The sequence below is a fragment of the Moschus berezovskii genome, chromosome 9 (assembly GCF_049115385.1).
Source record: "Moschus berezovskii isolate FMDL1 chromosome 9, NW_MosBer_1.0, whole genome shotgun sequence".
Classification (NCBI taxonomy): domain Eukaryota; kingdom Metazoa; phylum Chordata; class Mammalia; order Artiodactyla; family Moschidae; genus Moschus; species Moschus berezovskii.
The window spans coordinates 1,876,393-1,899,740 of record NC_142468.1 but is presented as its reverse complement, the minus strand read 5'-3'; the positions used below and the strand labels follow the sequence as shown (position 1 = coordinate 1,899,740).

Below are 23,348 nucleotides of genomic sequence, written 5' to 3'. Positions count from 1 at the left end.
GAGAGACTTGGTAAGAGAACTAATTCTTTTCAGAGGGTATGTTTTCATGAAAAGTCTCATTTTTCTATTAAGTCCCCTAAGGCAGTCCTGCTTAAACTCTCTTTGGTAAAGGGCCACTTTCAAAAAATTTTCCAGTGTGTTGCAAACTGATACTTCGTAAAACTTAATAAAAACGAATTACTAGAAAAGTGAAATAAAAAGACATGCAAGATAAAAACTGCAATTTTGTATTCCTAGTTCAACCAACAGGAAATTATATTGCAATAAATAGTACCAAAGTAAACCAGAGGTAAAAGGACTATGAAAATTGTATGCTGTCTGTTCACTGAAAGTCTGCGTGGAGGCAACTACTACCTAGGATCACTATCACACTTGTAACTGTTTTCATTTTGAGGGAACAAATGAACCCCCGTATTAAATGTCTGTAGGTACACTGTGAATGAACACAGAGTACAGAAATACTGTGGCACAGCTGGTGAAGAACCCGGCCAATGCAGGAGATGCCAGAGAGACCCGATCCCTGGGTCGGGAAGATCCCCTGGAGGAGGAAATGGCAGCCCATCCAGGATTCTTGCCTGGAAAATTCCACGGACAGAGGAGCCTGGCGGGCTACAGTCCATGGGATCGCAAAGAGTTGGAGACGACTGAGCACACACACAATAAAAATTTTAATATGGCAAACTGACTTGCTTCTTGCTTGATAATTTTTCTAAGGTGGGTGCGTTTGCCAGCAAGTCTACTTGTAGGGGATCAAGTACATCTAAACTATTTCTAAGTTTTATTTTCATAATAATAATATGATGGTGATAATAAGAATAGGAAAGAAACTGGTATCACAGAATGAAACAGAAGAGGTTTTAGAGCAACGTCAGCAAGCTCGGTTTGTTCATTTTAAAGTTTTATCTAACATGGAGAAAGTGCTACTACGGTTTCAGAGTTCTTTAAATCCTTCAACAGAAGCCAGTTCTAGCAGTATATCTTGTAAGTCACGGTTAAATTTAAGTTATCTTTTGATGAAGGAAATGGATTCTGGATCCATGAATTTTCTGGGCATAGATCTTCTTTTGATGGAAAATAAAATTCAAAATGCCTTCTCAAACCTTCAGGTGTCTTGTGATCGCTTTTCAGAAATGTGGAGTACTGAGATCATCACCTGCATCATTGATCATTGCTAAATTATGGAGCGTGTGTCATAATGATCTGTAGAAACTCTGTTCTTCCAAGCTCCTAGCTTTCGTTTTTTGCCCTTTGATCTTATCAGCCACTGATAAACATGTTTCTTCTTTGCATGGAAGTACTAAGATCGTTAAAAAACACTGTAGGTATTAGATACATATGCAGTCCTGCTTGTCCAGCTCATAATCTTCAACAAGCCAGGGCCAAACTGTCTTCTGAGTTTACAGAAATGTCCCAAGCTCTTCTGTAAATCAGACATTCTCAAACAACTGCCCTCTTGATCACCCTGATACCTCAGCACGTAGCAGCAGCTGTTCATGGTCTGCTTCCACAGGGTCAAGTAACACAGAATAATTCAGAATGTAACACAGCAGCCTTTACCCAACCATGATCTTTAGGACAGCACTAAGCCCACAGTTTAGTTCCACCAACATTTCTTTTCATGGCAGGACTTTCTCATGAGAGAGAGGATCTACTGATTTACATCCTGGTGCAGCCTCTAAATCAGGGTGGCGTCTTCAGGATGCTTTCTGCACCATCGGAACCTGCTCCTACACAGAATGTAAACTCCAGTCAACGTCTGTAGACAATCTAATCCTTCATCTGTACAGTTCAGACTGCGTTGTTTGTCAGTGACAAAGCTGAAAAAAGAAATTCTTCCTTCATATCACCATCATGTTCAGACTGCACGGAAACAGGAATGTGAGTGAAACAACCGTGCTTCCTTGAAAAAACACACTGCTGACTTTAACTGCTCCATGAGTTAGCCCTCTGCACCATGAGCTGGCTCCAGAACAGGCTGAGCTGTGGGGGCTCTGGGAGCAGCACTTGAGCTACGCTCTGTGTTAAGGACTCACCCAGCATTCCTAGCAAATACCTCTGAAACCATCTTTCACCAATGTCTCACCAACTGTATATGGATTTTAGTCTTGGCGAGCTGAAACGTTACTTACTAAGAAGCCTGTAAAGCCCTCATGTTTATATGGGAAACATTGAACATCTGCTTCAATCAGCTTTTGAATCCAATATCCTTTTGTTCAAAAAATTCTCATGGTTTTGAACTGAACTTTTTTGGGTGCCATTAAAAAAATATTTTTGTGTCACTGTGGATTCTACCACCCTATACACTGTGATGGTTTCACAGCGTCATAGCTAGTATGTCTCTACAAATCACCAAGCATTATGCTTTCAGGATGTCAGCCTCAGTGACAGCTATAAACTGAACTTGGCGTGTAAGGGATCGCAGTTCCGAAGAAAACAAACATGAACTCGTCTTTTGTTTCTTCAAACTCACTTCTACCTGCACCTTTGGGTTTACACTCTTGGCACACTCAGAAACAACAAGGATTTTCTCACCAGAAACCAAACAAACAAACAGAGGAAACTCCAGGGAGGCTTGTTTTACCTTCTGTAAACCGAGGGTGAAATGACCAACATTTTATTTCCTTAAATAACTAATAATGTGAAATAATAAAAATGAAATTTTTGATTAAATATGAAAACTTGTAAGGTATAAAAAGAAAGGCTTACATTTCCACAGATTTTTTCGATACTTTGCGAGCACGGCTGATAAGCCAATCAAAAGTAATCACACACTGTGACATGGCCCTACCGCACAGGGTCATTTGCTGCATAACTTGCAGCACGTGTGACTCACTGTTTGAGCCTGCCAGAGCTGAGGGGGTCTACACCCTGTTCAGTGAGACGAGCCTGCCACTGCGAACGCACCATGGCAATTTCAAGCTGCTCTAAAAGCTCTGACCCCCAGGGGGCACTAGTGGTGAGGGATCCGCCTGCCAGCGCAGGAGCTGCCAGAGACCCGGGTCAGTCCCGGGGGCGGGAAGAAGCCCTGCAGAGGAAATGGCAACCCACTCTGTATTCTCGCCTGGAGAATGAATGCCACGGACAGAGGAGCCTGGAGGGCTGCAGTCCGCGGGGACGCAGAGTTGGATACGACTGAGCCTGCACGCACCGGCACAGCAGCATGAAAGCTCCTGGTGCCCACTCTGAGCGTCCACACCCAACTCATCCTGGGCAGCACCACCCTGCCAGCTGCACTGAGAATAGCACGGTCATAAGGCACTGTGAACACGGGGCCGTCACTCGCTGATTCAGGACAAGGGAAGGCGGGTGAGAGGAGGCAGGCTGCAGGGAGGACCCTTGGGGTCACAGGACGGAGAGTGACGCCAGTCCGCTCACCGCACAGGGCGGAGAGTGACGCCAGTCCGCTCACCGCACAGGGCGGAGAGTGACGCCGCTCACTGAAGCAGGAGGGAGAAACCTCTGTGAGGACGTGAAGTTCGGGAGGCCAGGAGGTACCCAAGCAGAGACGGTAAGTGTGGGTGAGTTGGGACCTTGGGGAGAGATCTGGTCTGCTGGAAACCACCAGCATTTGGATGTTGCACCTCAGCATAAGAGCGCCTAAGGAGAAAATGTGGCAGGAAAAGCAAGTCAGGAGTGAGGCCTGAGCTCTCCGACGGGCAGGGGCTGCAGAGGAGGGAGTCGGGCAGGACAGGCTCCGGGTAGTGGCTCTGACGTGCGTCCGGGGCCAGAGTCGTGTTCAGGGCCCCACAGGGAGCATTGGGGAGGAGATGGCTGCGCCTCCGACTCACAGAGCGCTGCCTATGGGAGCACTTAAGAGACAGGCCCGGGTGGTCCAGTCTGCCCTCACTGCAGGGGACACAGGTCCGATCCCCCGGCAGTTAACTCAGATCCCACGCTGCCACAGGGCAACTAAGCCCGACCCAGAACAAGAGCCAGCGCGGGCGTAATAGGAAATTAATAATAAGAAGATCCTGGGGACTCATTTAAATAAATAAAGAGATAAGCGGGGGTGAACGAATGAGAGACACGACAGCCCTGAATATCCGTGGGTCTGCTATCCTGGTACTGAAGTTTGGGGCACTGTAGTTTATGAACCGCCCAGTGATGGCCTGTGTGAGCGGCTCACTCCTTCAAACAAACAACAGCTCCTTTGATGAACGGAGCGCTTAGATGTCTGTGCACCATGAACCCTTGTGGCAGTTTGATAAAGACTCTAGTTTAAATGCATAAAATGAAGCCGGTTACACTGAAATAGACACGAGTCTTAAACACAAATGAGCAAGAAGGCATTGTAGATGCGTCTTAAAGAACAAGACCCGGTGGCAAGGCCAATACCCCGTGGTGGGGAGAGGAACGGAGGAGTCAGTGTGATTCCGAAGCAGCAAAGGGGGTGAGCGAGTTCACGACGGGCACAGCGCCTAAAGTACGGCACCAGCGTATCTGTGAGCCCTTGCGGGCAGGAGAAGTGGGCAAAGGGATGAGATGGCCGGATGGCGTCACCGACTCAACGGATGTGAGTGTGAGCAAGCAGCCTGGCGGGCCGCAGCTCACGGGGTCGCAAAGAGTCGGACACGACCGAGTGGCTGGACAACAGCAACCTGTTGGCGACAGCCAGAGATACTGCTAGGATGACAGTGCTCTGTTGGCCACATTTCTAAGTTAAAAAGACGCTAAATATCCATCAGAGATCTGTGTTCACAGAACCCAGATGAAAAATCCTTGAACTGAGATATTTCACTCAGTTGTACCCTCACCACTGCATTCAGGTTAAATTCTATCTTTTAAATGCATCTTTTTTTTTTTTTAATAAGAAAAATCATATAGTAGCCCAAATAGCAGGCTTCCTCCTTGGTTCACATGTAGGCAAACACTCTCAAATCCAGGCACATTTCCTGATTGTTTTTTATTTTTTTCATTTTATTGAAGTACAGTTGATTGATAATATTGTGTGAATTTCTTCTGTATAGCAAAGTGACTCAGATGTACACGTGCATTCTATTTCATATTCTTTTCCACTGGGGCTTTCACAGGATACCGAATACAGTTCCCCGTGCCGTTCAACAGGACCTTGTTGCTTATCAATCCCATACATAACAGTTTGCCTCTGCTGATGTTGGAATTCTGCTAATTCCAGACTCCCCACCCTCCCTCCCCGACACCCGCACCCCCCACCCTTTGCAACCGCATCTGTTCTCTGTGTCTGTCGGTCTCTTTTTGTGTCACAGACACGCTGATTTGTATCAAAGCTCAGAGTCCACACATAAACGGTCTCACACGGAATTTGTCCTTCTCTTTCTGACTTTGCTGAACATGATCACCTCTAGGTCTATTCATGGTGCTGCAAATGGCATTACTTTATTCTCTTTGATGGCCGATAATATTCCATTGTGTAAACACACATACACACACACACCCCCACACACAAAATACATACACCACTTCTTTTTTATCCATTCATCTGTTGATGGACATTATTCTTTGAAATGAGGCAGAAACTTTGTGACTGCAGCTCTAGGCTGAAGCAGCAAGTAGTCTGAGATACGGGGTGGATGGAGGTGGGAAGTAAAGCATGTGGAGAGGGGAAGAGAGGAAATAAGAGGCAGGCACACGCCAGAGATCTGACACTCAGCTGGGACAACACTCAATCTCTGGACATGTTTACATTTGGCAGGCACGTGTTTTTCAGTTCTTTAAACATGGATGCCTTTAGGCAACTTGGGAACTCTCCAGTTCGCCACAAGCCCCACCACTCCCTATGACCCCCCACCCAGCATGAGCCATACGTTTCCGTTACTGCAGGCGACGACCTTCCCACCCCCGCGCTGACACGCACGGGGCTCTTCCCCTGGGCTGGGCACTGCGTTCAACTCTGCCTCCTACTCCACTGGGCACATAGGTGATGGCAAAAGACTGACAGCGTCAGGTGTTTTCTACAAAATCGCACCTGCCTCGTCTGTCTCTCTTTTAGCCACATTCATTTTCGGACGCGTCAATAAAAATTAAACTTGCCATAAGATCACTGCTTCAGTTCATACTTGTGTTGTAAAAACATGGACTATACAAACCGGGAGGCAGTGAGCCCTGACTGCTGCTTTAGCTCTGACGAGCGCTTCTTGTCCTGGACGGGTGAGGGTCTCCCTCTGCTCAGGCAGAGCCGCACGAGGATGCGAAACTGAACGTAGTACAGAGACGATGCAACCCCGCCACCATCCAAGCGACGGCGCCAAGGACAGAGGGGGCCTGGCACAGAGGGCGGGGCGCGCGGGGCGCGTGGGGCGTGCGGGGCGTGCGGCAAGCTCCCCCTGAAGGCGGGGAAAAGAAACCTTGGCAGGTAAAGGCCACACAGTGAAAAGCAAACTCAGCATCTCTTTCAGCAGGCATCTTTCCACACGCTAAATAATATCCATTCTAAGATGACTTTAACATCGTTATTTGGGGATGAATGAATAAACAAACAAATGCTCAACAGTGGCATCTCTTTATCTCAATGAGAAGGGAGCCCTAAATAGTTCTCTGCGGAATTCTTTTTTTCAAAGTGGGTGGTTTCAAGATCTAATTGTGACCCTGAGGCGATGTCTGGCCCTCCAGTTTTGAGTTTGGAACATGGAGCTAAGAGAAACTTTACAATGAGTCCTGGAAGAGAAAAGATCAAAAAGTTTAATCCCATGTCTCTAGGGGGAAAAAGAACAGTTTTGAAAATGTTCTATTTCTAACAATCATGGAACATACATCACCTTTTAAGATCTGTTTCTCAGAAGAGCAGAAATCATTTAGTCGAGGAAAACAGTCTGGCTTAATTATTACTATTATTATTTTTCTTTTCTAGATTCTCTGCCAAGAACTACAAAGCAAAATGAAAAGACAGTGCAGGAGACAGCTGCTAAGTAATCTCTTTGCTGTGTTTCTAATGGGATAGGGCCATCATTTCTTTTGCTAGCATATAGCTGTATTGGGTCTGAAACAAGCTATTATGGCTTTTTCCCCTCAGTGGACTCCAGCTGCAATAAGTAATACATCATTTATAATTGGAAATGTGTATCCCTCCCAAAAAAGTTTGCTCCTTCTTGCTTATACCCTTGAGCACCTTGCTTGAATTTGAAGCCACTGCTTGATTTGCATGCATGCCTGTGTGCTCAGTCGCTTCTGCTGTGTCGGCCTCTGGGACCCCATGGGCTGGAGCCCGCCAGGCTCCTCAGTCCGCGGGATTCCTTAGGCGGGAGTGGGTGGCCATGCCCTCCTCCAGGCGGTCTTCCCAAACCAGGGATTGAACTCATGTCTCCGACATGACGTCGCAGATAGATTCTTCACCCGCTGAGCCACTGGGGAAGCCCGCTTGATTTGCATACATAATGTGATACCGATTGAGCATCTTCCTCCAGCCAGTGCGGAGAGTTCAGTGAGCGAGAAGAGAAGCAACGGAGGGCGGAACTCTGAGGGGAAGGAGTCTCCGACAGTTGGCCAGAAAAGCAGGAGGCGCAGGGACGCCAAGGGCAAGGGCATGTTCAGAAGGCGTGCTCCCTCGAGTCCAACACTGCATGGTGGGGCTCGGGGGCCCATTCGCTGAGCCAACACAGGGGACGCTGACCCCGGTCCGAGCAGCTTCAGCGGAGCTACTGGGGCAGAAATAAGACCACAGTGGGTTAGAGGGGATTTGGAAATGGGAGGCAGAGGGGCGACTGCAGCTTGAATGCAGAGCGTTAGACACAGGAGGTCACCGAGGCGCTCAGGTCCGCAGGAAGCGGCAGCCCCTGCCCTCCGACACAGGAGGAGGGGGCCTGGCGGCAGATCGGAGTTTCGGTGGGACTCCATCCTCCCCCTCACACCGCCTCCATCTCCAGAGGAGAGCTGCGGAGGCAGACCGGAAGCAAGGTGTTGCTTTGGTGATTTCTCTCTTAAGAAACGTGAAGCAAGGCCGATCGCTGAGAGTGGCCGAGAGGCAGGGCAGCAGTCTGAGCAGAGCGGTGGAGGCCTGAAAATGTTTCCAGGGGCACCCCAGGAAGCTGGGGTCCCGAGGTCAGGCTGGGAGGCTACACTGCTCGCCGGCTCAGTGGGCAGGCCGTCAGCAGCTAAGCTCGAGGCAGGGAGATGGAGCTGGACGGCCAGGCTGGCGAGGTGGTGGGGTCTGGCTGAGTGGGTGCACAGGAGGGGCCAGAGCAGGCCGCGGCGGAGGACGAGGCCTCGGTGAAGATGCCGGACGTCAGGGGCCACAGGGCCAGTGCCAGGCCCGGCCGGAGGCACCCGCCCTGGGCGCCGAATCCTCGAGGCTCAGCTCTGGCCCTCCCCTGGAAGGAGCTGATGGGGGCAGGCCTCCACCTTGCGGGTGCCTGGGACCCGCGGGCTCCCCACCGAAGCAGCCCTAAGCACGCTCTCTGCCAGGGCCGCCCTCCTCCTGGGGGCTCTCCAAAGGGCGGCCACGGGGCCGTGCGGGTTCCCGCCCCGGGGGAGGGCTGGCCATGCACACAGTGGCCCCGGAGGAGCTTCTCAGGGTAGGGGCCGCGCTCCCCCCGCCACGCCCGGTCCTCCGCCTTTCTGAAGACAGAGCAAAGAAGGCTGAACCTTTAAGACACAAAGCGTATCTGTCAAGGTAGGAGGATAAAGCATCCCTGATGGAGCAGTCTACCTTGATCAGGAACTTCCGTGTCTAGTAGACAGACAGCACGCGGGCTTCTGTCTGCAACTGCCCCGGGCCCTGCACGTGTTCCGGTAAGCCTGGGAAACAGGCTGGAGAAGGGACTGCGGAGTCCTGAGTCCACACGCAACACTGCCAAAAGGTCCGTCTTCGGCCACACGGAGAAATAGCAGATAAAATACTTTTAAAAATCATATAGGTCTGTGCTATTTATTCCCTACTGCACATGCCCCCCCCATCCACCCCCTCCTGTGCTCTGTGCCCTCCGGACCACACGACCTGAATTCCCAGCTGGTGCCTCCCAGCGGGCTTGGCCAACAGAAGTTCCCAACAAGAGGCAGGAGGAGGGCAGAGGGTGGGGCATTTCTCTTCTGCTCCCCCCCGCCCCAGGTCTTCCCCTGGTAACGGCTACTTCCCTCCAAACACCGCACCTTCCACAGCTCTAGGGACTCTGCCCTCCAATGATGCCACTCCCGCCTTTGTCCCTTCAGAGTAGGAGCAGTGTCAGCTTCCTGGCCTCTGGTGCCCACATGACCTTGATGGATTCCCTTCTGCTGTTGTTCATTCACCCAGTCATGTCCGACTCTTTGTGACCCTGTGGACTGCAGCACGGCAGGCTTCCCTGTCCGTCACTGTCTCCTGGAGTTTACCCAAGTTCACGTTCATTGCATCGGCGATGCTGTCCAGCCATCTCATCCTCTGACGCCCTCTTCTCCTTCTGCCCTCCATCTTTCCCAGCATTAAGGATTTTTCCAATGAGCCATCTGTTCACATCACATAACCAAAATGCTGGAGCTAAAGCTTCAGCATCAGTCCTTCCAGTGAATATTCAGGGTTGATCTCCCTTAAGATTGACTGGTTTGATCTCCTTGCTGTCCCAGGGGCTCTCAGGAGTCTTCTCCAGCACCACAGTTCGAAGGCATCAATTCCTTGGTGTTCGGCCTTCTTTATGGTCCAGCTCTCACAACCGTATAGGAAGATCATAGCCTTGACTATACGGACCTCTGTCAGCAGAGTCCTTATTTCTGCCTAGACTTCTGTAAACAGTTACTTCATTAAAATCTCGAGTTTTAGTATCTGAATGATACCCTGTTTTTTCATTGGAGCCTTTAATGATTGAAACCATTTTCAAAAATAAGATGAGAAAGTCTCTGAACAGGAAAGTGTCACCAGCCCCACGGTGCTCAGTGGTGACTAACACTGTGGCTCTTGTCAGGATGCACTGGAGGCAGGTGCCAGCAAGACCGGAGGGGTCTGAGGGTTCTGTGTCTGCCAGGGACGGGAGGTGCCCCCAAATATCAGGGGGAATGGGGGGGTGAGCGCAGCTATATTTTTGCAGTTAGGGTCAAGACCCAAAGCACCTGAGCCCAGAAATGAAGATAAGACGCCTCCACGTGACTAGCACCTGAGTCTGCGTTACACGGGGGCGCATGTTTACTTCCCTGCAGGAGGGCTCCCAAACTACGCTGAATTTATGACATTTCAGAGCTAAGGAACTCACGGCCTGGGATCGAGAAAATCTCATGACCACCCTTCAGAGAAAACCCTTGTAGCACAGATCCAAAGGGGACACGTAAGCTCTCAAGAAAAGAAAATTACAAAATATGTAAGGATGTGCAGCACGATGAAACACAGTCTAACAACTGAGACAATTCACATCTGAGGCAACAGGTATAATTACACTCTGAAAAAGGCTTTACAAATCCTTGCAGTCATCATAATAGATTGAAAAGAACAGTGAAAGCGTTAGTTGCTCAGTCGTGTCCGACTCTCTGTGACCCCATGGACTGTAGCCCACCAGGCCCCTCTGTCCATGGGGCTCTCCAGGCAAGAAGACTGGCGTGGGTCACCATGCCCTCCCCCAGGGGATCTTCCTGACCCAGAGATCTATTCTGGGTCTCCTGTATTGCAGGCGGATTTTTTACCGTCTAAGCCACCAGATAAATAGCTATCAAAGAAGGCTGTGAAACCAGAAGGTTATGAAAAAGAGAAGTAGAAATGAAAAGAAACCAACTGAAAATCTTGGAGTGAAAAAATATGATTAGTAAGTTCAATACAGCTTAAGAGAAATTAAATAAACTGGAAGACAAAACTAAGAAAATCTTCCAGGATGCAGTAGAGAGAGATTAATTTTAAAAAGTTTTTTTAAAGGTAGGGAGGAAAACAAACAACAAAAAAAATTAAGGAGACGGATATAAGAAGAAAAAGTTAAGGAAAAGATGCAAGGGAAAGCACTGACATTAAAAGAAGTTTCAAAAGGAGGGGAGACACGGAGGAGAAAAAATGTAATGCCGAAAATATCCAATTAAGGGAGCAAAACAATGTGAGCAATTTACATGAATAGGGAAAAACATTCAAAGAAGGGCAACACCTGTTTACAAATGAAAAAACTGAGCAGATCTGGAATATAAAGGATTTTCTCCTTCCACGGAAGAAAGTGAAAGTGAAGTTGCTCAGCCGTGTCCGACTCTCTGTGACCCCAGGGACTACAGTCCATGGAGTTCTCCAGGCCAGAATACTGGGGTGGGTAGCCTTTCTCTTCTCCAGGGGATCTTCCCAACCCAGGGATGGAACCCAGGTCTCCCACATTGCAGGCAGATTCTTTACCAGCTGAGCCACCAGGGAAGCCCAGAAACCTTTCCATAAAAAGCTAGAAACACAACACAGATGCTCGCTATGATCCCGACCAGCCAAACCTGTATCAGAGGTCCTGACTCGTGGAAAAGAGCTCCTTGAATGTGAGATTTCAGAGAGAGTGTACCTTCTGGTGATGGTCCGGATATCACTAGGACTCAACGAAGGCCCTGGTACGCAAGCCGTGGGTAAAGTAATGGAGGTGAAGGTCGCCGGAGCTGAGCCAGTGAAGACGCTGGAATCTGGAGTACTGAGCAGCAGCCACGATGATGTCGTGGCTCTGGGTTTGGGAAGAGGCTCTACGTGAGGCAGGTGACCTGGGGCTGGACGGATGACAGTGTCGTGGACGCGGACAGCAAATCAATCCGACTGGAGGACGAACAAAAAGGGAGGGGCTGCCACAGGGCGGGAACTGTTGGTCTGCAGACAGCACTACCCTTCTGCCGCAGTATTCCTGGGACTTCCGGGGTGGTCCAGTGGTCAGGACTCCATGCTTCCACTTCAGGGGGCATGAGTTCAATTCCTGGTCCAGGATCTAAGACCCCGCATGCTGAGTGGGGCGGCCACAAAAAAAACACAAGAAGCAGAGCTCCTTCACCATGCTTCCCTGGTGGCTCAGACAGTAAAGAATCTGCCCACAATGCAGGAGACCCTGGTTCGATCCCTGGGGTGGGAAGATCCCCCTGGAGAAGGAAATGGCAACCCGCTCCGGTACTCTTCCCTGGAGAATCCCATGGGCAGAGGAGCCTGGTGGGCTACAGTCCATGGGGTCACAAAGAGTCAGACAGGACTGAGCGACTAACGCTTTCACTTTCTTTTCTGTCAAAAGAGGAACTGAACAAAGCGCTTGGGGGAGGACCGAACGTCAGTGAAAGCGAGATGGCAGAGCGACGCCGCGGCCTCAGTCAAGGACGCAGGAGAGCTCGCTTAGAATGGAGAAGGGGCTCCAGGGGTGTCACTGGGGGTGCTGAGTGAGGGAAGAGTGGAGGCCGAGTCAGAACAAATTAAGACCCGAGGATCAATAGAATCAGCTTGAGACGACCAGAGAGAGCAGAAGGGCTCCTGTCTGCAACAGAGATGGGGTGGCTGGCAGCAAGACGGAAGTAGGTGTCGTGGAAGACTAAGCTCTGTCTGTTAGCCTGCGCCAGCCTGGATACTGATGGGAGAACCCATTTCTGTGTCTTAGGAAATGGTTCAGATGGCCTCTTGCAGCTACAATGGGAAGAAATTAAAAAAAAAAAACAAAAACCAACTCTGAGGACTTCCCTCGTGGTCCAACGGCTAAGACTCCGAGCTCCCAGTGCAGGGGCCTGGGTTCCACCCCTGGTCAGGGGACGAGACCCCACATGCTGCAGGGAAGATCGAAGACCCTGAGCGCCAGGGCTGAGACCGGAGCGGACAGACCGAGTAAATACATGCTTTCTAAAAGCAATGGACGCTCAAAAACAAAACTCTGGCCTCCAGACAGAACCACTAAGCATTAGCTGCACGCTTCGTATCTGACGCTGCCCTTATCCTGCCATGTAGCCCTTACCTTACATACTCAACACAGGGACATTCTCATTTGCCAATACAGGGAATCTAGAGAAATCGGGATGTGTCATTAAGGAATGCTCAGGGTTGCTTTCCTTTAGGAGTGACTGATTCGATCTCCTTGCCGTCCAAGGGACTCTCAAGAGTTCTCTCCACACAGGAAATCAACCCTGAATATTCACTGGGAGGACGGATGCTGAATACTTTGCCCACCTGATGGGAAGAACTGACTCACTGGAAAAGACCCTGATGCTGGTAAAGACTGAGGGCAGGAGGAGAGGGAGACGACAGAGAGTGAGGTGGCTGGACGGCATCACCGACTTCATGGACATGAGTCTGAGTGAACTGCGGGAGTTGGTGAAGGACAGGGAGGCCTGGCGGGCTGCGGTCCACGGGGTCGCAAACAGACATGACTGAGCAACCGAACTGAACTGTAGACTTGGAATATATTAATAGAAGTATGTAATGGCTTAATATTATGTTGAGGCTACTTGAAATATTCTATTTTACAATTTCAACAAGGAAACTCTCTCACACTTTGCATAATTAACTTCAGAGAAAGGTTTTGGAGACCAGTGTCTGTTGACCGCTTAGCTCAGCTGTCCCCCCAGAGCAACTCTCTCCATTACATCTGTCTTATCACTTCCCCGGATGCAGAACATGGCACGTGCAAGTCTCAGGGAGCATCCCTTTCTATAAGGAACAAGTATCAAAACAAGCAAGGATTGGCATCTGCTAGCCTAGGAATCTGGACTGTTAATTATATAAGACAAACACCATGTATTCAAGAAAATGGTACCCATTCAGCCACTTCTTTCAAAATGGAAAATCACTACATTTAATTTGTGGTTCTCTGCATTTTAAATAGGCAACTCAATGAAGCAATAAATGTGTTCATAATGAATAGATTTTCCTACATAGGGGACTCTTAATGGCAGGAACATAGCTGAAGATTTAACCTGGTGAACACAAAAGCAAACAAGAGAATACACAGGAATAATTCGAATTAGCCAGAAGATGATGCTTTGTTTTTTTTTTTTAAAAAAGAATCACTATTGTTAAGGGTAATTTTTAGGTCGTGATATAAATGCATCATTGTGTAAAAAGAAAGGATGGCTGTGATTAAATTTCCAGTATCTAAACTAAGATCTAGTTCTCTGTGTACCCTGCCTGTCTCCCCAGCAGCTGCTCCGCTTGGCCACTGGGGAGCCCCCCAAGCCTTCCAGATCCCCTCCATTCTTCCTCACACTGCTCCGGGCTTTTTTCTCCTCTGATCCAAACTCCCACTACTCTCCTCCTCCTAAACCTTTCCGGTGGGCACCACGGAACTTCTGCTTCCACTTAAACCATCCTATATCCTAACTTCGACGACAGAGGATGAGACGGTTGGAGGGCATCACTGACTCGATGGACATGAGTTTGGGCAGACTCTGGGATTTGGTGATGGACAGGGAGACCTGGCGTGCTGCAGTCCATGGAGTCACCAAGAGTCGGAGACGACTGAGCAACTCAACTGACGATGACTGAACTGAATACGGCAATTCTGGTGGAGCCCTAAACCAAGGTCAGAGGTGTGAGGCCTCGTATCAAGGCCACGGACACGGAGCCCCACACCAAGGTCATCTCCAGATCAGACTGAGCCCCATGGCAACTGTTGCCATGAGCCCCCTGATCCAAACCGGCCAGCTCCCTGACCCCATATTGGGTACAAATGCCCACCTTAACCAGTCACCTGATGGCACCCTTCCAGCAGGAATCTTCTTTGTCTTGAGGCTATAAAGTCTGGCTACTCACCGTGAAGAGGGGGTACCCTCCTGCGTAGGCCGGCTGTTCTAATGGCTGATGCCCTGGCCTGTCGGGGGTCAGCCTGCTGTGCATGCAGTGCCCACGTTACCTCTACTCTTTGTTCTTAATAAACTCACCCCTGTCTGAAACACTCTTGTGTCTGGAGATTCCTTTCCGACCCTCATCCAAACCGTGATGACTTCTCCAGCTAACGCTCACTCCACCCTGTGCCGTAACTGAAGCTTGGCTCTCTGCTGGAGACCCAACTCCCCTCCAGCCGATCCCCGAGCCCGTCTCTCCTCAGTCTTCTGGAACCTCACGGCTGATGCCTCCTTGTCTCCTGTATCTTCAGCCTTCTCTGCCTATGGCTCCTTCCCAGGGAACTGCTGATGGAACAGTCCACGTTTTCCCTCCCCACCCACCCCTACCCCTTTCCTATCTTCCCCCCGCCTCCGGCTTGCTCTTCTGGCTCCTGGTGCCTAACCGTCCCCTGATGCTTGTCTGGACACGGCAAGGACTCAACACTTACTTCCTTGCTGCTCAGTCTAGACATTGCCTGGAGAATCCCGGGGACGGGGGAGCCTGGTGGGCTGCCGTCTGTGTGGCTGCGCAGAGTCGGACATGACTGAAGCGACTGAGCAGCAGCAGGCTAGACAGCCCTCTTAATCACTGCTCTGACTTTATTTCTGTGTTTACTTAGACGTCTGGCTGCTTCAGGTCGCAGGTGCAGTGTGCAGGGTCTCTCATTGTGGGCTGTGGGCTGCGTGCTTGGTTGCCCCACAGCACGTGGGGTCTCAGCTCCCCGACCAGGGGCCGAACCAGTGTCCCCTGCATTGAAAGGCAGATTCGTGACCTGCAGACCAGCAGGGAGGCCCCGTCCCTCTGACTGACCGACGACACTGGTCCTCACGGATGCCCCTCCTCCTGTCCCCGTGGTCTCTGCAGCCACACGGGCTCTGGATTCTCTCACCTTTCTGGGCTCTTCTCAGCCATGAGTGCACACTCGTTGTCGTCGTTCAGTCCCCCAGTCGTGTTCGCTGTCTGCGACCCCGTGGACGGCCGCACGCCAGGCCTCCCTGTCCCTCACCATCTCCCGGAGCTTGCTCAGACTCATGTCCATCGAGTCCGTGATGCCATCCACCCATGTCATCCTCCGTCGTCCCCTTCTCCTCCTGCCTTCGGTCGTTCCCAGCATCAGGGTCTTTTCCAGTGAGTCAGTTCTTCGCATTAGGTGGCCAAAGTATTGGAGCTTCAGCTTCAGCATCAGTCCTTCCAGTGAATATGCAGGGTCAGCTTCCTTTAGGATGGACTGGTTGGATCTCCTTGCCTTACCTTTTAGCTTGTTTTAAATTGTCACAACCCTGAATACTGGTGACACTGTTACTTCCCATAGTTCTCTCTTAAGACAGTCTTCCCTTCATGCTTGAATTCTTCTCTCTGCAAAACCCACGCACCCAGCGTCTGCAGTTACCATTCGTACACTGATAACCGTCAGACGTGTGTCTCCAGCCCAGGTCTCCCTCCTCAGCTTCCGGAATGGACTGGGCACCCCTTCCCGGACAGCTCGGGGATGGCTCAATGGAACGTACCCTCTTCCTCCAATAACCTGTGGCTTCTGTTCTCCTTCTGTCAGTGAACTTCATCACTCATGACTCCCAGGTGCTAAATCGGAAACCCAAATCCGGTCTTTAAAAAAAACTTTTTGGCTGCATGGCATGTAGGATCTTAGTTAAAAAAAATTTTTTTAATTGCAGTATCGTTGATTTACGATATTGCGTTACACAACACAGTGCACAACACAGTGGTTCAGATATACGTGCGCATCCTTTTCCAGATTCTTTTCATGATAGGCTATAACAAGGCATTGAATATAGTTCCCTGTGTTATACAGTAGATCCTTGCTGTTATCTATTTTATATCAAGTATGAAATATATACAGTATTTACAATGAATCTGTGTGTCTGTGAATCCCAAACTCCCCTCCCTTTCCCCTGTGGTAGCCATGTCTGTTTTCTACATCGATGAGTCAATGTAGTGATTGGTCTATCACTTATATGTGGAAACTAAAAAAAAAAAAAATGACACAAATGATCTAAATTCAGCCTTGATGCCTACCCTTCCCTCATTAACTTCACCCAAGCTGTTTAATGGAACAGTTAGAACTGGACATGGAACAACAGACTGGTTCCAAATAGGAAAAGGAGTACGTCAAGGCTGTATATTGTCACCCTGCTTATTTAACTTATATGCAGAGTGAAGTGAAGTGAAGTCACTCAGTCATGTCCGACTCTTTGTGACCCCATGGACTGTAGCCCACCAGGCTCCTTGGTCCATGGGATTTTCCAGGCATGAATACTGGAGTTGATTGCCATTTCCTTCTCCTGGGGATCTTCCTGACCCAGGGATCGAACCCAGGTCTCCTGCATTGTAGGCAGACGCTTTGCCGTCTGAGCTACCAGGGAACCCCTACATGCAGAGTACATCATGTGAAATCTGGGCTGGAAGAAGCACAAGCTAGAATTAAGATTGCCAGGAGAAATATCAATAACCTCAGATATGTAGATGACACCACCCTTATGGCAGAAAGTGAAGAAGAACTAAAGAGCCTCTTGATGAAGGTGAAAGAGGAGAGTGAAAAGGTTGGCTTCAAGCTCAACATTCAGAAAACTAAGATCATGGCATCCAGTCCCATCACTTCATGGCAAATAGATGGGGAAACAGTGGCTGACTTTATTTTTCTGGGCTCCAAAATCACTGCAGATGGTGATTGTAGCCATGAAATTAAAAGACGCTTACTCCTTGGAAGGAAAGTTATGACTAACCTAGACAGCATATTAAAAAGCAGAGACAAAACTTTGCCAACAAAGGTCCATCTAGTCAAGGCTATGGTTTCTCTAGTAATCATGTATGGATGTGAGAGTTGGACCATTAAGAAAGCTGAGCACTGAAGAATTTATGCTTTTGAACTGTGGTGCTGGAGAAGACTCTTGAGAGTCCCTTGGACTGCAAGGAGATCCAACCAGTCCATCCTAAAGGAGATCAGTCCTGGGTGTTCATTGGAAGGACTGATGCTGAGGCTGAAACTCCAATACTCTGGCCACCTGATGTGAAGAGCTGACTCATCTGAAAAGACCCTGATGCTGGGAACATTGAGGGCAGGAGGAGAAGGGGACGACAGAGGATGAGATGGTTGGATGGCATCACCGACTCAATAGACATGAGTTGAGTAAAGTCTGGGAGTTGGTGATGAACTGGGAGGCCTGGTGTGCTGCAGTCCATGGGGCTGCAAAGAGTCGGACAGGACTGAGTGACTGAACTGAACTGTTTACCTAGATCTGTAAACATCTCCATACAAATGTCCCTTAAATCTGTCCACATCTCTCCAATACCCCGCAGGCCCTAGCCCAGGTTCCATGATCTCTTGATTTGGCTCCTGTGGGGGCAAGACCTCCCTTCTCTCAGCAGAGAGATCCGTCTAAAATGCAATCTGACGTCACTGTCCTGACTTAACCTCCCCCCAACCCCAGGATGCCCCCTTTCCCCCTGGGGGAGGTCCTCACACCTTCACACCTGGACTCCCAAAGCCCTTCCAAGGGGGCTACCATCTTCCAGTCCAGGTCCGCGTCTCACCACCCTCCCCCATGTTACACACCACTTCTTTCACTCTGCAGTGAAGTCATGACCTCAGGCACGGGGGCTTTTGTCTAAACACATGCTTTTCCATACACCCAAAGCAATCAAGCTCTCTGTCTGGCTAACTCTGACCCATCCCTCAAGCATCACCAGAGACATTCATTCCTCCTGGAAGTCTTCCCTAAATAGCGTCAGGTGCCAACAAAACACCTCGTGCTTTTCCTACCATGGCACTTACCACACTGTTGGAATCATCTGTTTCATTGGAGGTGACTGTCAGTTCTGTGGGCAGGACCCACGTCTGCCCAGTAACCAAACTTTCCCTGTACCAGCCCAGCCCAGTACATGGTAGGTATTCTATACGCACTGAATCAGTTGTTGTCAAACTTTCTGACTTCAGTTCAGTTCAGTTCAGTTCAGTCGCTCAGTCGTGTCCGACTCTCCGCGACCCCATGAATCACAGCACACCAGGCCTCCCTGTCCATCACCAACTCCCGGAGTTCACTCAAACTCATGTCCACAGAGTCGGTGATGCCATCCAGCCATCTCATTCTCCGTCGTCCCCTTCTCCTCCCGCCCCCAACCTTTCCCAGCATCAGAGTCTTTTCCAGTGAGTCAACTCGTCGCATGAGGTGGCCAAAGTATTGCAGCTTCAGCTTTAGCATCAGTCCCTCCAATGAACATCCAGGATTGATCTCCTCTAGAATGGACTGGTTGGATCTCCTTGCAGTATAAGGGACTCTCAAGAGTCTTCTCCAACACTTCAGGATTCCTTTAAACTCTTAAAAATTGAGAATTCCAAAGGCTTCTGTTTACATGCATTATATCTATTAATAGTTATACTAGAATTCAAAACTGGGAACATTTAAAACATTAATTTTTTAAAATAATAAGTTCATGACCTTCTAACCTAAATATTTTTCATGAAACCTAAGCAAATTTTCCAAAACAAGTAGTGATAAGAGAATTATTTTACATTTTTGTGGGTCTTAGGAATGCTTACTATAGTATAGCTGGATTCTTATTTCTGCTTCTAAATTCTTTGTGGCATTATGATTGTAGTATATAAAGAAAAATACAGCCTCACACAGATAAATAGTTGAAAAGGGAGGAGTATTTTAATAGGCTTTTCCTATAACTGTAGATACTTACTTTTATATCACACTATAACTCAATAAGTAGAAATTTCTTAAAGGCCAGCTACAATGTATAATTTGAGACCATATCAATTAACTTTTCATACTCTGCTTTGGTGTATTTTGTACTTTCAATGGCCCTTTTGCCCAACCATGATTTTGTAACATCATACATTGGCTATCTGAAAAACATTAATTCACTGAGTGACACAGATCTTCTAAGACATTTCATTGTACAATATTTTTAGAACTACGTTTGTGAATATCACCACCAAATGTGCCAATAAAGTCTTTCAGTATTGAGAAACTGTCAGGGTCACAGTATGGATGCAAGTTCCCCACATTCTCATTTTCACGTGAAAGCTTGAATTTTAGCTTTGGCAACAAATACTGTCACAGTTGTTTTCCTTGAAATGACAGGCTCCCTTCGCTCATTTTCAAGGGAGTTTCGACCACATACTCAAGTCTTAATAACCGCAGTTTTTCTGTCAGTCATTCTTTCAAATGAAAATGGTGTTCCATTAAAACAGTGGCCAGTCACGATCTCGACTTAAAAAACATTCATGCAAGTGCTTTTCCTGGAGATAACGACCATGCCTTGGCATGTAATAGAAATGCTATATGGATACATCTCAGGATGCTAAAAAAAAAAGATGTGCACTCGAGGATTAAGATTTAATAACGCGATGTTTTATTCTTTCATCAAGGATATTCTTAAGTGAAACTGACTTTATTATTATTATTATTTTAACTGTGAGGGCAAAGTGATGAAGAATACAATGATTACCAGTACAGTTTGGTGCTGCTGCCTTGATTTATGCTAAGAACAGATGAAACAAATCAGCAGGGTCACCTGTCACAGATTTTGCATCATCAATGCAAATGTCAGCAGAGTGAGACGAGGCAAACAGTGCCTTAGCATCATGAAGGTGGCTCTGACCTCGCTGGTCCCTTGGGGCTGTGATCACATGGTCAGATGAAGGGAAACGAGGAACGGGACCACAGGCAGCTTCGCTGCTGGTGACACGCTGCCAAGCACTGGCATTCCCGATCAGGGTCCACCCTCAGCACCTCCTGCATGGCCGACTTCTCTGCTCGTCACTCTTGGGCTTCTAGTGGCTTCCTTGCTTCTAACTACTGGGTGTTGACACCTGGATCTTAATAAAGTCTTAGCTGGATCTCGATTTCCCGGTTTCATTTTTTATATAATTTCTGAGACCCATAGAGAAGGCTGAGCACCGAAGAACTGATGCCTTTGAACTGTGGTGTTGGAGAAGACTCTTGAGAGTCACGTGGACAACAAGGAGATCAAACCAGTCAATCCTAAAGGAAACCAACCCTGAATATTCACTGGAAGGGCTGATGCTGAAGCTGAACCTCCAATACTTTGGCCACTTGATGCGGAGAGCCAGCTCTTTGGAAAAGACCCTGATGCCGGGAAAGGTTGAGGGCAGGAGGAGAAGGGGACGACAGAGGATGAGATGGTTGGACGGCATCACCAACTGAAAAGACGTGAGTCTGGGTGAACTCCGGGAGTTGGTGAAGGACAGGGAGGCCTGGCACGCTGCGGTCCACGGGCTCACAGGGTCGGACGCGACTGAGCGCCTGAGCAACAACTGAGGCCCCGGTCTGGGCGTCAGCCTCTGGCCTCAGGCCCATGAGGGAGACTGAGGAGATCCCCCTTGGTGTTTTCTTTCTGGGCCATTCTAGGCTGGACTGACTAGCTAAGGCCCCACGAGGGAGACTAAGGAGATCCCCCTTGGCGTTCTCTTTCTGCACCATTCTAGGCTGGACTGACTAGATACGTGTTTGCACTATGTGTGTGTTGAAGGAGGCAGTGCGGGAGGGGGAAGAATTAATACAAACGTACTATTTAGGAATGCACCTACATTTGAAAGGAAAACAAAAACTGCTCTGTTGTTTAACTTCTTGCAAGGTAAAGTGAACTATCTTTGTGCTCTTGAAGACAGGAGTCAAACAAAAACCTTTGTCCAGTCAGTGATTACAAGCCGAGAGAAACGACCAGCATATTGTGGTTTTAAAGACGTGTGCTCATCCATTTCTCTCCCGTCAGTACCTTCTGAACACGTATCAGGAGTTCATCCAAGTATGAGACCTCGGTAAACGCATCTTTTAAATATGAAAGTTGAAGTTAGGCCTCCACAGGACAAGGTATCATTGCCTGAAAATAGCTTTTAGCAAATAGCAAATTAATTTAGAAGCAAATGAGGATGATTTTCTGGAGAAGGCACTGGCAACCCACTCTAGTACTCCTGCCTGGAAAATCCCATGGATGGAAGAGTCTGGTGGGCTGCAGTCCATGGGGTCGCGAAGAGTCGGACACGACTGAGCGACTTCACTTTCACTTTTCACTTTCATGCATTGGAGAAGGAAATGGCAACCCACTCCAGTGTTCTTGCCTGGAGAATCCCAGGGACGGGGTAGCCTGGTGGGCTGCCGTCTACGCGGTCGCACAGAGTTAGACACGACTGACGCGAGTTAGCGGCAGCAGCAGAGGATGATTTTCAAGGCAGTCCTTCCTGTTGAGTAACTCGTTTTTGTCATTACACCGGAAATGCTCTCTCCTCCTCGCACGCCCCTTTTTCTAAGAGAAGAGCGCGCATCACGACGACTGCCCGTCTAAAGGCCTCTCTGCTCCGGGTCACACGGCGCCTTCACTGCTGCGTGAGGCTTTCTCTAGTTGCAGGGGGCAGGGGCTACTCTCCAGTTGTGTGCTCAGGCTTCTCCCTGCGGTGTTTTCTCCTGCAGGGGAGCCTGGGTCCTGGGGCGCATGGGATCGACAGCTGGGGTGCACGGGTTGAGCTGCCCTGTGGCCTGTGGGGCCTTCCCCGAGCAGGGGTCACACCCATGTCCCCTGCACTGGCAGGCAGAGTCTCACCACTAGCCCACCAGGGAAGCCCCTCCTTGCATGCCTCTTATATCACTTTACTGAGAAATCCTTGAACTAAAGTTTGCACGTCGGCACAACCACCTCCGTGCACTCTGAACAGCCAAGCTCCACCACACTCACGCGTCAGTATGAAACGAACCTTTGCTATTTCCAAGAGCCGGTGAGAGAATGAAATGCCTTTCCTGCCCTTCCGCAGCGTTCTCGCCAGTGGCGCCCGGAGGTTCAACCTCCAGGGGACTGTGGGGAGACGCCGGTGCTTCCCCGGCAGGGAGGGCACTTGGTGTGGGTGCCCGAGGGTGGAGCCTGTGCCCCGGGAGAGGCAGGCCGCAGGCGGTGGGCAGCACCTGCACCCCAGCCCAGAGTGCGTCTCTGGGATGGCGAGGGGGCCAGCCCTCCTCCACAAACAGGAACCCGCTGGAGTCCAGCAGAGCCCGGGCTCGGCTCCTGAGTCACGGCGGGGCGAGGATCCGAGTTCTGGAGGCAGGAGGCCTGGCTCCGAACGCGGGCTCCGCCACCCACAGGCCGACTGACCGGGGGCAGGGACTCCCATCGTCGGAGCTGTCATCTACAAAACGGAGAAACTGCGCCCAGCTCCTGGAATTGTCACACGGCGATAAAGCATCGTCAACACAGGACTTCCCTGGTGGTGCAGGGATTCGGAACTTGCCTGCCAATCCAAGGGACACAGGTTCGGTCCCCAGTCAGGAAGATTCCACATGCCGCAGACCAACTAAGCCCAGGCTGGGCTCTAACTACTGAGCTGTAGGGCCCGGGGCCACAGGAGGTGCTGCATGGAGAGGGCAGCATGCCGAGACTGGAGAGGAGCCCGCTCGCCACAGCCAGAGCCAGCCTGCACAGTAACGCAGAGCCAGCAGGGCCACAGGACAATAAACACACAGATACTCTCTGAAAATCACCTTCACCGAGCACCTAGCCGGCAGGTGGCCCGAGCGGTAACGAAGCCGCCTGCCAGTGCAGGAGACACAAGAGATGTGGGTTCGCTCCCTGGGTCGGGAAGATCCGCTGGAGAGGGGACGTCTACACACTCGTGTTCTTGCCCGGAGAGGCCCGTGGACAGAGGAACCTG

The 23,348-nt window shown here is 49.7% G+C and overlaps 1 protein-coding gene across 15 annotated transcripts in view; it reads right to left on the bottom strand.

Moving 5' to 3' along the window:
* Positions 1–23,348, bottom strand: part of EFCAB11 (EF-hand calcium binding domain 11) — a 206,501-nt gene that overhangs the window by 67,371 nt on the left and 115,782 nt on the right. Inside the window, exon 7 of one of the 15 annotated variants that reach the window (XM_088839372.1) lies at positions 5,184–7,610. The exons of 11 other annotated variants lie outside the window; for them this stretch is intronic. In XM_088839372.1, coding sequence (XP_088695498.1) covers positions 7,394–7,610 — 217 coding nt within the window. In that variant the 3' untranslated portion in view covers positions 5,184–7,393. 3 more of the 15 variants (XM_088839379.1, XM_088839377.1, XM_088839384.1) reach the window with 3 other exon arrangements.